This window comes from Tasmannia lanceolata, unplaced genomic scaffold (assembly GCF_043159265.1).
Source record: "Tasmannia lanceolata isolate RefF3 unplaced genomic scaffold, GAP_Taslan_0.1 ptg000011l, whole genome shotgun sequence".
NCBI classification, from domain to species: Eukaryota; Viridiplantae; Streptophyta; class Magnoliopsida; order Canellales; family Winteraceae; genus Tasmannia; species Tasmannia lanceolata.
The window spans coordinates 12636190-12650662 of NW_027518688.1; the positions used below are offsets into that span (position 1 = coordinate 12636190).

The following is a 14473-nucleotide window of genomic DNA, read 5'->3' on the forward strand; positions in this document are numbered from 1 at the left end:
ACTCCCCCTCTAATGAGGAAGCCGACGACACTCCCCTTGAAATCAAACATATGATTCAACAAGAGGAGAGTCGCCGAGCAAAACCACTCGAAGAGGAAATTGAAACCGTAAATATAGGTGATGAATCCTTAATTCGGGAGATACGGATTGGCAAAATTTTATCTCATGAGGAGCGCGAAGAATTAATCACCTTGCTAACAGAGTTTAAGGAGGTTTTTGCTTGGTCTTACGATGACATGCCAGGATTGAGTGTGGACATTGTCCAACACAAATTACCTCTAATCCCTGGCATCAAGCCGAAGAAGCAAAAACTCTGAAAACTTAAAACAGAATGGGAGTTGAAAGTTCATGATGAGGTTAAGAAACTACTCGAAGTGAAATTCATCGAATTAATTGAATATCCTGAATGGCTTGCAAATATCGTACTAGTACCCAAGAAAGACGGGAAGGTCAGGATGTGTGTCGATTTCAGAGATTTGAACAAGGTGAGTCCGAAAGACGACTTTCCGCTTCCGAACATTGATCTTTTGGTTGACAATACAGCTGGTCATGCACTTTTATCTTTCATGGATGGATTCTCAGGGTAGAACCAAATCAAAATGGCGCCTGAGGATATGATGAAGACGGCATTTATTACTCAGTGAGGGACATATTGCTACAGAGTAATGCCATTTGGTCTCAAGAATCCCGGTGCTACCTATCAAAGGGCTGCAACTACTCTTCTTCACAACATGATTCATAAGGAGGTTGAGGTATATGTAGATGACATGATTGTCAAGGGAAAGACTCGAGCAGAGCACACAGTTGCCTTAAGAAAATTCTTCGAGCGAATTCGAAAGTATCAGCTTCGCTTGAACCCCAGTAAATGTGTATTTGGGGTCACATCAGGAAAGTTGCTCGGATTCATGGTCAGCGAGAGAGGAATCGAAGTGGATCCTCAGAAGATCAAGGCAATCCAAGAAATGCAACCACCAAAGACGGAAAGGCAGATCCGTGGATTCCTTGGCAAGGTGCAATACTTGAGGAGATTCATATCTCATTTAACTATGACATGTGAACCCATCTTCAAGTTATTGAAAAAGAATTCTTCTAAGAAATGGAATGATGAATGTCAAGAAGCATTTGAAAAAGTCAAGCAATGTTTGTCTTTACCTCCTGTCTTATCCCTAGTCATTCCAGGCCAACCGCTGCTATTGTACTTATCCATCACGGATACAGCAATGGGTTGTATGCATGCTCAGCAAGATGCAGGGTCTAAGAAAGAAAAGCCCATTTACTACATTAGCAAGAAAATGCTAGAGTATGAAATCAAGTACACTGTCTTGGAAAAGACTTGTCTAGCATTGGTTTGAGCGACCCAAAGGCTTAGACATTATCTTCTGTCGAACAAGGTACTTTTGCTCTCACGGATGGATCCGTTGAAGTATTTGTTCGAAAAACCCACTCTTACTGGGAGAACAGCCAGATGGTTGTTATTGTTGTCTGAGTTTGACATCACTTATGTCACTCAGAAATCAATTAAGGGGCGGGTTATCGCTGAACAGCTGGCTGATGCTCCTGTTGAGGAGAATGCTTTTCTAAAGGCAGACTTTCCTGATGAAGAGATTATGAACATTGAAGAAGAGCCTCCGAGTTCCAAGTGGCTTATGTACTTTGACGGAGTTGTCAATAATCATGGTCAAGGAATAGGGGCAGCTTTGGTATCTCCAAAGAAGGAGTACATCCCTATATCCATCAAGTTGCAGTTTGAATGCACCAATAATATGGTAGAATATGAAGCATGCATCGCAAGACTTGAGGCAGCTTTGGCTTTGCGAATTCAAGACATCGATGTGTTCGGAGATTCAATCTTGATCATTTGTCAAATAAATAGGGATTGGAAAACAAAAGAGGAAAGGTTGATTTCATACCACACTTATCTTGAATCTCTGGTCAAGAAGTGCAAGAGTGTCACCTTTACTCATTTGTCGAGGACAAGGAATCACTTTGCTGACGCTCTAGCTACTCTGGCATCAATGTTGGAGATTTCTGCTACAATGGAGGTTCAGCCTTTAGCTGTGAGGTTACAATGGGCTCCAGCACATGTGAATGCCATTGAAATATCCGCCAGGTGTCCAGACGGAAAACCGTGGTACGCAGAAATCTAATTTCAGGCAAGGGGCATCCCCCTGAGGCTTCCAGCAAGGAGAGGAAAACTCTTCAGATGTTCGCTACCAACTTCATCATCTGTGGTGAAGAGTTTTACAGAAGGTCGTTTGACGGGATACAACTTCTGTGTGTTGATGAAGATCAGGCTACAAAGCTCATAGAACAAACACATGAAGGTGTTTGTGGCCCTCACATGAATGGTAAGATGTTGTCAAGGAAAATCCTAAGACTTGGATTCTATTGGCCCACAATGGAAGCAGATTGCTTCACATTCGTGAAGAAATGTCATAAATGCCAAGTCTATGCAAACCTTATTCATGTGCCTCCGTCAGAGTTACACTTTATGACCTCACCATGGCCATTGTCAGTATGGGGGATTGATATCATCGGTAAAGTTTATCCAAAGTCGTCAAGTGGACATGAATACATTCTAGTAGCCATTGATTACTTCACGAAGTGGATAGAAGCTGCTTCGTATGCTTCCATAACTTCCAATACAGTTGCGAAGTTCATCCGTGCAAATATCATTTGCAGATATGGAGTACCTCATGAGCTGATTTCTGACAATGGATCTCATTTTAAGAAAGAGGTAGTGCACCTATGCGAAGAGTTCAAAATTAAGCATCATAAGTCATATCCTTACAGACCACAGACAAATGGGGCTGTAGAGGCAGCGAATAAGAACATCAAGGTCATAATCAGTAAGATGACCGAGACTTACAAGGATTGGTTGAAAAAACTTCCTTTTGCCTTGTGGGCTTACAGGACATCGATCAGATCCTCTACAGGTGTAACTCCGTACTCGCTGGTGTATGGAATGGAAGCAGTCCTACCTGTTGAGCTGAGAATCCCATCTTTAAGGGTTATGATGGAAGCGAATCTGCCAGAGTCTGAATGGGCAAAATCCAGACATCAGGAATTACAGATGATCGATGAAAAGAGGCTGAGAGCCTTATATCACATCCAAGGGTATCAGAGAAGAATCGAAAGGGCATTCAACAAGAAAGTCAAGGTCCGAGACCTGAAACCAGGAGATCTTGTCCTGAAATCCTACAGGCCACCAATATTTGATCCCAGAGGAAAGTTCAGACCAAACTGGTCTGGTCCTTACATCGTCGATGAAGTCCTGCCTGGAAAAGCCGTAAGACTCCTCAATGAAAATGGAGAAAAATTAACAGAACCTACAAACCTAGACCAACTAAAGAAGTATTATGCTTAGATACACCAGGAGGCCGTCTTTGGTCAATCAGAGCTTAAAAGCCAACAACCTCAAAGTCAAAATCCATTTGCAAACCCTTTGAGCCTAAAAAAAAAGAGAGAAAACCTTCTTTCTTTAATAAATTCAAACCAGGGGCATCTTTTATGACTTGCGTCATAAAAGATATTGAACATGAACTACGTCATGACCTGATCCCTCTCTACAGGGTACGTAGGTAGCCTGATCAATTCGGGTTCGGTCAAATCTTTCAAATCCTTAGAAAAGAAAGAAACAAAACAAACAATCCTTGAAAGCCAAATGGGCGAACTACGCGGACCTGATTCCCATTTCCTTGGGGATACGTAGGCAGTCTGGAGGGCCAGATTCGGTCAAAATACATGAAAACTTACCAAAGGTTAACCTGTTGAACCCAAGCCTACCTAAAAGTCATTCTGGTGTATTTAGGCCCAGGTTTGTAGAGAAACAGAAAGAAAAAAAATGATGGAGTCTTAGACCCGCTAGACTGAAAACCCGCAAGGGCAGTCTAGGCAAAAGTTAGGGTCATTTACCCGCTAAGCTGAAAACCCGAAAGGGCGGCTTAGGCAAAAATCAAGGTACTGAGCCTGCTGGATGGAAAATCTGCAAGGGCAGACAGTCCAGGCAAAATATAAGGCATGCGGTCCACCAGATTGAAAACCTAAAAAAGGCGATCTGGTCATGGCAGTGACTTTATAAATGACAAAACCTCTGGAAGCCAGCTGGACTTTCATTTTTGTTTTTGCATCATTTCAATGTTTGAGTAAGTGCCAATGAGGCTTCTTTAAAACTTCTCGAGGCTAAGGGAGTTAAGACTAAGCAATCCAAAGGGATAATAACCATGATGGAAATACCGGAAAGAGGAATGAAACACCTTTAAATACGGTTTTCAAAATAATCTAAGAGTGGTGGACTATACCATTTTAAAACACTTATCAGGCTAAGAAGCAGATTCAGTCTCTCTTAGAGTTCAAGTCATGTCATCATTGGAGTTCTTGATATCATTGTCAAAGTCCTTTCTTTGTCGAGTCAATGTCAATTTTCAGAGCCTTGTTTGGGGAGTCCTGTGTGGCAAGTATCCTTCCCAAGGTTAGGGTGATAAAAAAATGAATGATGAAGTTGTGTCTCCTCAGGGGTGAGGTAAAGCCGAACAAGAGTTCAGATGAATGGCAGATTCTCAGACTCATTCGAAACACTAACAGCTGGCAGGAATAAAAAGAAATTATCAGTTTGATCCAATCGGCAGAAGAAATAAAAATGAAGGAGCTATCAGTCAGATTCAGTTTGTTGTACATATGAAAAGTTTTGTAACCTCAAGTATTCAATGAAATGAAATTTTTTTGACAATTTTCCTGTGTTTTGCTCTCTTATGAATCTGTCATGGAAGTAAAATCATACTAGGGCCATCTTTTATGACCCGAGCATTCAGGTCATAAAAGATATCAAGCAAGCAATGGCAATGGAGATGGCTATTCTCAACAAATAAAGACAAGGGGAGCTTGAGCATTCTTTGAATCCGGCTTCTCAGTCAAATTCTTTTCAGCAAAGTCAATGCTTTTGAAAAGTAGTTTTCTTCAAACTTATTTTCAAAATAATCTTCATATCAGTAAAATACAGTTCTATTTTGAAATTGGAAAGGGGCTAGTACCCAAAATCCTTTCAGCCTTTCAGGTCATTTAAGTTCTGTTCTCAGCAGAGAATACGAACTCTTTATTTCTCTCGACAGGAGATGATCAATCGATCCCCGCTGAGTCAGTTGGATATCATCTTCTAATTTTGAATCCAATCTAATTTCTTTAATCATTCAGCATTTGCTTTCTACGGCATCCATCCTCACTTCACCTTTCACGGCATTCAAAGTCCATTTTCACAAGCATTCAAAGTCCGTTTCCACACGGCATTCAAAATCCGTTTTCACACGGCATTCAAAGTCCGTTTCCACACGGCATTCAAAGTACGTTTTCACACGGCATTCAAAGTCTGCATTCAAGTCCGTTTTCACACGGCATTCATGTCATTCTAAGTCCGTTTTCACACGGCATTCCAGTCCGTTTCCACACAACATTCCAGTCCGTTTTAACATGGCATTCAAGTCCGTTTTCACACGGCATTTAAGCCCATTTCCACACGGCATTCCAGTCCGTTTTCACACGGCATTCTAAGTCAATTTTCACACAACATTTTCGTTTTCACACGGCATTCCAAATCTGTTTTCACACGGCATCTAAGTCCCCTTTTCTCATCTAAGTCTGTTTCTACACAGCATTCAAGTCCGTTTTTACACGGCATCCAAATCCATTTTCTCTTCAAATTTTGAGATCATTCATAACCAAATCAATCCTTTAAAGTTTTGGAAGAGAGGTTATCTCGTCGTTGTATGATGAGTTAAGAGTTGGAGAGAGGCTATATCACCAACGTTTGTAGAGTCCAAGTCCGGTGAAAAGCTATTTCACCCATTTACTTTGTGAATATCATTTTCAAAACCTGAAATCAAAATTTTATCCATTTTAATTTCGGATCGATCAAAATGTGTTGTCCGTTCAGCTTTGACATTCGCGCGACCAGCACGCTCTGCCAAAGAGGGGCATCTGTAGACACCCCATTTTGACCGTGCCCTAAGCCTTCCATTTTGTGAAAAAACCCTACCAAATGAATAAATTAGGGTCCCAAACTTCACCCTAAGCTAGGTTAGGGTCTCATCTAGGTTCCTGCAAAATTTCGTCAGAATCCGAGCGCGTTTGCCTAGCGATTGAGCCGAGGCGGTGTCATAGTGTAAACCAAAAAAGGGGGTGAATTTATCCTAAGGGGGGGGCGAATTTATTCTGGAAAGGACGCGGCCTGGGGTAGAAAAGACATGATTTCTTCGTGCACCCATCAAATTTTTGTGCGAACCGCGCGCCTATCAAAATGGTAGTGCCAATATCCGCACCAACCTTTGCCTATAAATAACAGTTTAATCTTCATTTCTCATTTTTAATTAGGTTTTTTCTAATCGAAATCAGAGAGAGTGAGAAAAGGGGAGAGAGAAAGTAGATCTGATAATTCAAACCGTATTCGTTCTTTTCTTCTTCTCCGGTGGTGTTTTTCTGGCCGATCGTCGGCAAGTCTCCGATCAACTCCTCCTTTATTTGTAGCTTGCGCAGATCTTTACTCTTTTCTTTTTTTACAGACCTTATAAACCCTAAATTTTCTCCTTTAAGCTTTGAGATCCTAATTTGAGCTAATAACCCTAGTTTAAACTCTTAAAACCGTAGATCTATAAATCCTTTACCTTGAAATCTGAACTTTCTCTTTCTTCTTCAATCATCTTCGGCAAGGTTGCGGGAATTCCAGTTGGATCTTTGTTGAGAAAAGGATTTAAAGCTTATTCCATATGATTTTTCAAGGAGTGCAGTAAAAGAGGTAAGTTAATTTTTGATTACTTTGTTTCGGCATCTATGAATAGAGTGTTGGATGATTCTACATTTATATGTGTTAAGGATTTCTTGAATTTTTGCCTTTTGTATTTAATGATCAGTGATTTGAATAGGATCGCATAGATGATAGAGATGTTTCTACTTTAATCTCATTGTTATTTAGCTTGATCTCAAGCTTTTATGTTAATTTTAGTGTTATGTGATGAAGCTTGAAAAAATGAAATAATATCAGTACGTTCATATTCAGGTGTTTACAAAATGTCTGTTGTTTGATCGATCTGGCTTGATATGATTAGTATTCCTTCCAAGATTTTCACCCTGAAATCTTATTGACTTTTAGCCTTCTTCACTAATTTCGGCATCTATAATGACCGGTTGGGGTTAGGGTTGATAGTATAGATTAGATTGATTGATGCCATTAAGAAAAAAAATTGATTTTGTTTTTTTTCTCTTTGTAGATATGTCTTCACAGGTGTTGTTTACACAAACTATTTTGGTGGTCATGTTTAGTACTTTGATGTTAAGATGTCTATCCTTTATTGGAATCTTACTTCGGTACCTTATGATTTGTCAACTCTGGAATAACCTTCATCCATTCCTTGGCAGTTAAAACATTATTTGGTTTAATTCATCACTTTGAAATTGTAGTTTCATCTTGAAATCCTTGTTACATAGAAGAGTGTTTAACCCACATGCATGATCACATTTTACACACATTCTCCCTTATATTACATATCATTTAAGTATTATAGAATAATTTTAATTTTGAAAAAGGATCCAAAGATACTGTCCTCTGTAGAAGGCTTCTTATAATAGTGGTGCTCATGTTTGTACTATTGGTTAGAGTATTGGCATTTTAACCCAAAATGGTTCTGATAAACTAAGGGTGTGCTTGACTAAAGGCAAATTCATTTCATAGATTTGAATAGACAGGGTACCTTTTAGGCTTTCATTTCATGGATTTGGATTTTATATTGATCCACAGCTCTTTATTATTTTGAGGCTAATGTAAAATAAGATGATGTTGGGGGATATCTTTGTAGGCCTTTTTGATATCTTGTTGAGAATTTTTGTGAAAATGTGTGTTTCTTTCTTCATGTTTCCTTATGGAAATAACCTACTAAACTATAAAACACAAGGGGTTTTGGTTGAAAAATGTCAAAGTAGCTATAGTGTTACTCCTTCACTTGGATTTTAGAATTTGTTGTTTGAATTGTCATAATCCCATCAGATTTTTCACATCCATAGCCCACTTAACATGTTGATTTTGGTAGCCATCTCTTCACTTTGATATTTACAGCCCCACTACCACTTTCATATTTTGCATTCCTCACTTCACTATGATATTAACAGTCTTCATTTCCACCCTTTTCACCATGTTTTGTCCTTACACAGTCGAGTCCACAGTTCAGCCCTGTTTTGGCACATAATACAAGTTCACAATTCAGCCCATATTTTAGTCCTGTTTTGCACAGCCCGGTCCACAGTTCAGCCCTGTTTTGGCACACAATACAAGTTCACAATTCAACCCATATTTTAGCCCTGTTTTGCATAGTCCAGCCCATAGCTCAGCCCTTGTTTTGTGTAACACAAGTTCATCTTATTCATATAAAGTTCAGCCCATACTCTGTATGTTGTGAAGATCAATTTATCCTTTTGTAGTTCAGTCTATGCTTTATATGTTAAAGAGTTCAGAGTGGTTCAGCCCATGCTTCATATATTGTAAAGATTAGCATATTCCTTTATGGTTTAACTTTTAATAAGATAGTATTGTATATGTCTTATCTGTGTGATAATCAATTACATTTGTTCTTGAATGGTAACCCAAGTTCAGTTTTTTATTTTTTACCATCAAGCATATCATTCATCTTTATCACCACAGCAGCCATCCCTTGCAGTCATTTAAAATCTATTTTAAATTTACCAATATCTGACTCGTACTTCCATTTTTTACCCTTTTTCTCATTCAGCCACCTTTCCCACAAATGGCCACTACCATCACCATTCTTTTTTGGAGTTTTTTTACATTTTCTGGGCTATAAAAAATAGTTGAGTAGATTTAGGGTCTGATCCATAGAGGAGGAAAGAGAAGCCTTTAGCTTTCTTTCTGTAATTGCTATCCCTTCCCTATAATTCTTATGTACTTATGTGATTTTCATGGTTATTCTTTACTACTATCCCTTCCTGTCATTATACATCTGTAATCCGATTACGATAATCTAAGGTCTATCAAATGGTGTGAGCTGGAGTAGATCAGTGATAGTACATGGGGCAAGGTGGGAACATAAATTTGCTTTCTTTTGGATATCATTTTAGTTTTCTCAATATCTCGAATTGTGCCTTGTACTCATTAGAAAAATTAGTTGAGGTATGAGTCATTGAAAGATTAAAAGAAATATGTCAAAGTTACTTGATGTATAAGTTATTTTGTTTGGATTAAAGTTATTAAATAGATGGGGACCAGGTCATCTATTCCATTTGTAAACTGATTTGATTTATATTTCATTTTTTCCAATATTTGCTCCTTGATAATTACATGGACTTGATCCATTTCTGTTATGGTAATAGTAAGAAATATTGGTTCATTGTATCTTTATTCAATACAAGGTTAATCTGAGAGTAGTTCTTTGGGTTGCGTGATGCTTTTGAATTCATTTTTTTTATTATTGTTTAGATTTGCCTTAGACTCAGCTATACATGTCCATATATGAGAGTATTGACATTAGGGGACTTGTTCAGTCCAAGTAGTATTCCTTTCTTTCATTTAAAAGACTTGCTCAGTCTTTTAGTGGGCAATGAAAGAGCTATCTAGAGCCTTTCTTAGGACACAGGCCGTGTCTCATTTATCCTAGTGGTTACCATTCTTTTAGGGAGACAGGCTTTGTCTCTTTTGTTTCACTCGTCATATATTTTTAGGGAAACATGTTTTGTCTCATTAGATGATCTTTTCATTTAGCGAGACTTGTCTAGTCTCATAATTTTTCTTTTAAGAGACTCACCTCAGTCTCATTCTCTAATTGATTCTTCTCTTTTAGGAGACAGGCTATGTCTCATTGATCCCAATGACCATTTTCATTTGAGAGACATGCTTTGTTTCATCTGCACACTCTTTCAAAGAAAAGCAGTGCAAGACTTCATTCCTGATTCAGTAATCTTAGGTTTTCACGCCTTCTTGGGATTCCTTCCATTCTATCATTTATTTGAGACACTGATTTTCCGGTCTAGGACAACCCTTAGGCTAAAAGGGTTCCGTCTTTTCAACTGACACTTCTCCAGGCTATGGATCACAGGAGTGTTCTTTTCTTTCTGATTGTCTCTTTGTTTTCCCTTTGGCTAGAAGGGGGAATCCTTTAAAAATTCAAAAATATTGAAACATTTTCAAAACAGCAAAAATACTTGAAAAATATCTGAAAAATAAAAAATCTAAGAAATCTTGAGTCATTAGGAGTGTAGTTAGGAAAGTTTGTTCCGAACTACGTTGGCTTGATCCCTTTCCACAAGGTACGTAGTGCATCTTGGGATCCACATCCTAGGTCCATCCAAACCTTTAAAAATAAACATTTGAAACCTTCCAAAAATACAAAACTTCTTTAAAACCTTTTCAAAAAGATCTTCCCCTAGAGTTAGGAGTCTGTCTTAGCTGTTTGGAGTGTTTTAGAGTTAGGAGTCTGTCTTGTTTGTGTTGATTTGGTATGTCATGTCGTGTGAGTGTCCCTAGAGTTAGGAGGCTTCGAGTTGATCGGTTAGACATTTAGTCGAACTGATGGCTAGACTAGGAAGCATATAGTCAGCCCGTGATTTTCATTAGGTTGCATAGCCTAGATACACATAGGATGTAGGGCCCACCTGCATTAGCTTAAGGCTAATCAACTTGCATTAGTTAAGGCATATAGAGAGTCCTAAAAATTACAATTCACTTGAATTCAAGCAATCGTATGAAAAGCTTTAAAAATCAATCGAGTCTAGTGGATCGAGTCTAGGATCGCGGTTCTAGATGGTTAGGCATCGTTGTTTAGAATAGGTCATCGAACTACGTTGATTCTGATTCTTCCCGAGGCCGGGATACGTAGAGCAGCCAGAGTGGATGGCTATTCTGGTCCGAGTCAAGTATTGCATTAGAGTTTTAGGATTTGCCTTGTCAAGTCGTGTATAGAGTTGGTTTGTGTTGTGTGTTTTTTTGTGTTTTCTTACTTTCATGTACAGACCTTATACGTTTAGCTGTAGCATGCATGTGTTTGACCACCAGAACTTAGACATCATTTAGGCTTGTCACTCAAAATCTAGCTACTCTTAGGTGACACTTCTTTCATTTATTTTGTGTATGCTTATTATTCATCTCTGAGACATGCATGATTAGATAGACGTCTTCTCGGAGATATATGTTCCCATTGCGTATGACTTTCGCCCAAAACTCTTCAAAATCAATAAGTAAATGGCATAAGAGACCAGGTGCTTCCACTTGGGCGGATGAAGTGCTCTTCGGGCCTTCCAAACTCGTAACCAGGCATGAACTTTCTTTTATATCTCTGGTTATCCATTGCAATAGAGCATAGTATGGGATCTAGGGCCTACTTCCTTGGATGACGACTCTTCTTTGTTTGAGGTACGTCTCGAATCTGGGCCAGTCTCCGAATCGAGAGGTATCTCACCTTTCATCGCCACTCATGCTGTGAGAGGCACTTCTTTCGAGAGTTCCTTGGTAGAGCTCTCCATTCACGTGGATGATCTAGAGAGAGAGAGAGAGACTCTCGTGGGGGCTCGTCCTCCCTCCTCTCTCGGATCGGGGTCCACAAGTTTGAACAGTTACAAACTTGTCATTTACGTACAAATCCTTTGAAGTAAAAATACATATATTACTGCCTGAATAAAAACTTCTGGAACATGCAAATCGTTCTAAAGAAAAAAAAGACATGGAATAGTAACAGACCACAAAACTAGTGCAGAAGTTATGATACTAACTACACTAACTTATTCTCCTTCCTCTGTATGAAAGTTTATGAACAGAGTAATTACTTATGCTCAGAAAGTAACAAACTAAAAGTGGTTCAAATAAATATATGAGATAGATCATAGTTTATACGTACTCCTCCTATGCCTCTTCCTCTTCCTCTTCTTCTACGTCACCTTCCTCTTGCCGCTTTCTTTTAGGCTGCTTCTAATGCATTCACCATAACATAATCAATATATAAACATTAACAAGTATCATTCCATATACACATACAAATGAATAAATAGGGAAGAAAACAAACCTCGCCTTTCTTTTTACATGTCGACTTATAATGTCCTTTTTCGCCACATAATTTGCACGTCCGTTTCTTTGGTTGGGATACAGATGTCTCTATGCCAAATTTCAAGCGTGTTGGATTATTTGGACGGCCCTTGGTCTTCGCAATGGGTGGGTCTCAAATTGTGATTTCAGGTATTTGACTCACGCCAATGTTTGAATATACTTCGCTACCAACGATTGGTAACTCACTACCCTCCAATGTAACTTGCTTTTCTTTCTGCTTTTGTTCTTCTTCAGCAAAAAAAAGATCACAAAATTCAGTCATCATGTTAAAAACTTTCTCATCTCTTCCGGGTCCATCAACCAGTCATTGCCATCTTGAGATTAGGCACCACCTCTGAAACGGATTCACGCTACTACCTACTTGTGGCCTTGTAGATATTGTACCCCCTACTTGATACATTGCCTGAACATCTCCTCAACATGTAATGGTCGAGGACCTTCTTCAATTGTTTCGTATCCATAATACGAAGGATATGTTTGCATAAGATCCCCTCCCTTTCAAACTTAGCACAATCGCATTTGACAATCACTCCATCGGAATCATCATAAAATACCCTGCACCATCTACTCTTCACATCATTTCTAGGACCTACCAAATATTCTTCCATGGCCCCATCCTTGCTCAAGTGGTCGTACCAACAACCAGTACTATCCCTCAACTCATCCTGAAAAATGTTAAACATATTCCTCATATAGAATATCCCCGCCTCTTCTTCCAATGGGCTATTCGTTTTCATACTTGCTTTCGAATATTTTGACTTGAAATCTTCTTCGGCTTCCGTTTTACGACGTTGAACCAGTGCCCTATCACATGCATCTAAGAACTTATGCAAGCCAGTTTTGCTATTCCCATATCCATCAAAGAATGCATTCATGCTTTCGCTACGTTGACTCGAAGTCATTCCTACAGTGAATGTGTTTCGCCAATATGCAGGAACTCAATACTCTCGCTGCTCCCACATCCTAGATAACCAATCACTTTCCCCGATTTCATATTTACAAACCAAATCTTCCCACAACTGCTCACAATCCTCCATTTTTTTGAAAAAAAACCACCGATTATAATCGAGGCAGAAATCACTAGTCGAATCCCTCATCTCTGCAACATGTTCAAGCAGATGCCTGTGTATGTGCCACGAACAAAATCTATGATGGGTGTCTGGAAAAACTCTTCCAATTGCCTTTTTTCATGGCCAGATCCATATCAGTTATTATTGCATTAGGTGCTTTACCATGCATGCACGTCAACCACTGTTCAAATAACCAACTGAAGGTTTTCTCTGTGTCATCAGCTAACAGGGCACATCCGAATAGGGTCGACTGTCTATGATGGTTCACTCCCGTAAACGGTACAAATGGCAAAGATAACCTATTAGTTTTGTAAGTGACATCAAATACAATGACATCGCTAAATGTCATGTAAGCATCTCTAGCCCTAACGTCAGCCCAGAACATAGATCGGAAGGTCCCATCCGTATCTAACTCCATCGAAAAAAAGAAATTCGGGTCTTCTGATCGCTTGTTTTGGAAATGATTGGCCACTAAGACAGCTTCTTGGCTTATATTGTTCACCCTCTTTTTTCTCAACTGGGAACCAACTTGATCAGGTGTTACCACACCTGATATTCCATCGTTTGTTGAATTAATGGCCTTTGCAATCCTCGCAGCCGGCATCTGAGTCTCATCAAGACAGTCAATCAACGTCTTAATACTTTCACTCTTACTGAATCTATTATGGGAACAGTGCATTTGCCTCTTAAGTGGGGAGGTCAGAATGTGAGAATGAGTGTCATCAAAGGTGTTCACTACCCACTTCCCATCTCTTAATTTATGATCATCTTAGCTTTGCAATTCAATCTAACAACTCGTTGTTCCCTCCTTTCCTTACCATCATCCACTTTCTTTGCCTTACACTTTTTTACCCCCTCTCTATCACACACAAATTTACTTGAGTTCACATTATTTGTTTTTTTAGAACTATTTGTACTGGATTTTCGTAATCCAAAACCAGTAGCCAAGGCATAAGAATTGTAGAATTCAAACGCAGACATCCAATCATCAAACACTTGGTTCAGAAACGGCTTATTCACACTACTATTCTCACTAGTACCCTTATTGGGCGTACTACCACCCTCATCTGCGTCATTCATATCAGTATCTGGCCATTTTATATTATCTTCAATCAGATTAACCCCATCATCACCCCCATCATCAACCACAATAAGACCATGGGCGTCAACTTCTTCAATACCTAACCCGGAGGCTTGCGAGAAAGCATCATCAACAAAACCAGACTGTGCACGGTCATTATCCTCGATACGTAACCAACAAGGTTGCGAAGAGGTTGGTTCAATTTTTCTAGTAATTGAAAGAAGAGAAAAATAA

The 14473-nt window shown here is 39.2% G+C and overlaps 1 protein-coding gene across 1 annotated transcript; it reads right to left on the bottom strand.

Annotated features, from left to right (window-relative positions):
* Window positions 1–11887: 11887 nt before the first annotated feature.
* On the bottom strand, window positions 11888–13837 carry LOC143885886 (protein FAR1-RELATED SEQUENCE 5-like). The gene is made up of 4 exons (XM_077389928.1): window positions 13270–13837; window positions 12450–12992; window positions 12231–12316; window positions 11888–11953 (listed from the first exon to the last, which is right to left on the bottom strand). Exons 1-4 carry the CDS (start codon window positions 13835–13837, stop codon window positions 11888–11890), a joined length of 1263 nt encoding a protein of 420 aa, XP_077246043.1.
* Between the last annotated feature and the right edge of the window lie 636 nt (window positions 13838–14473).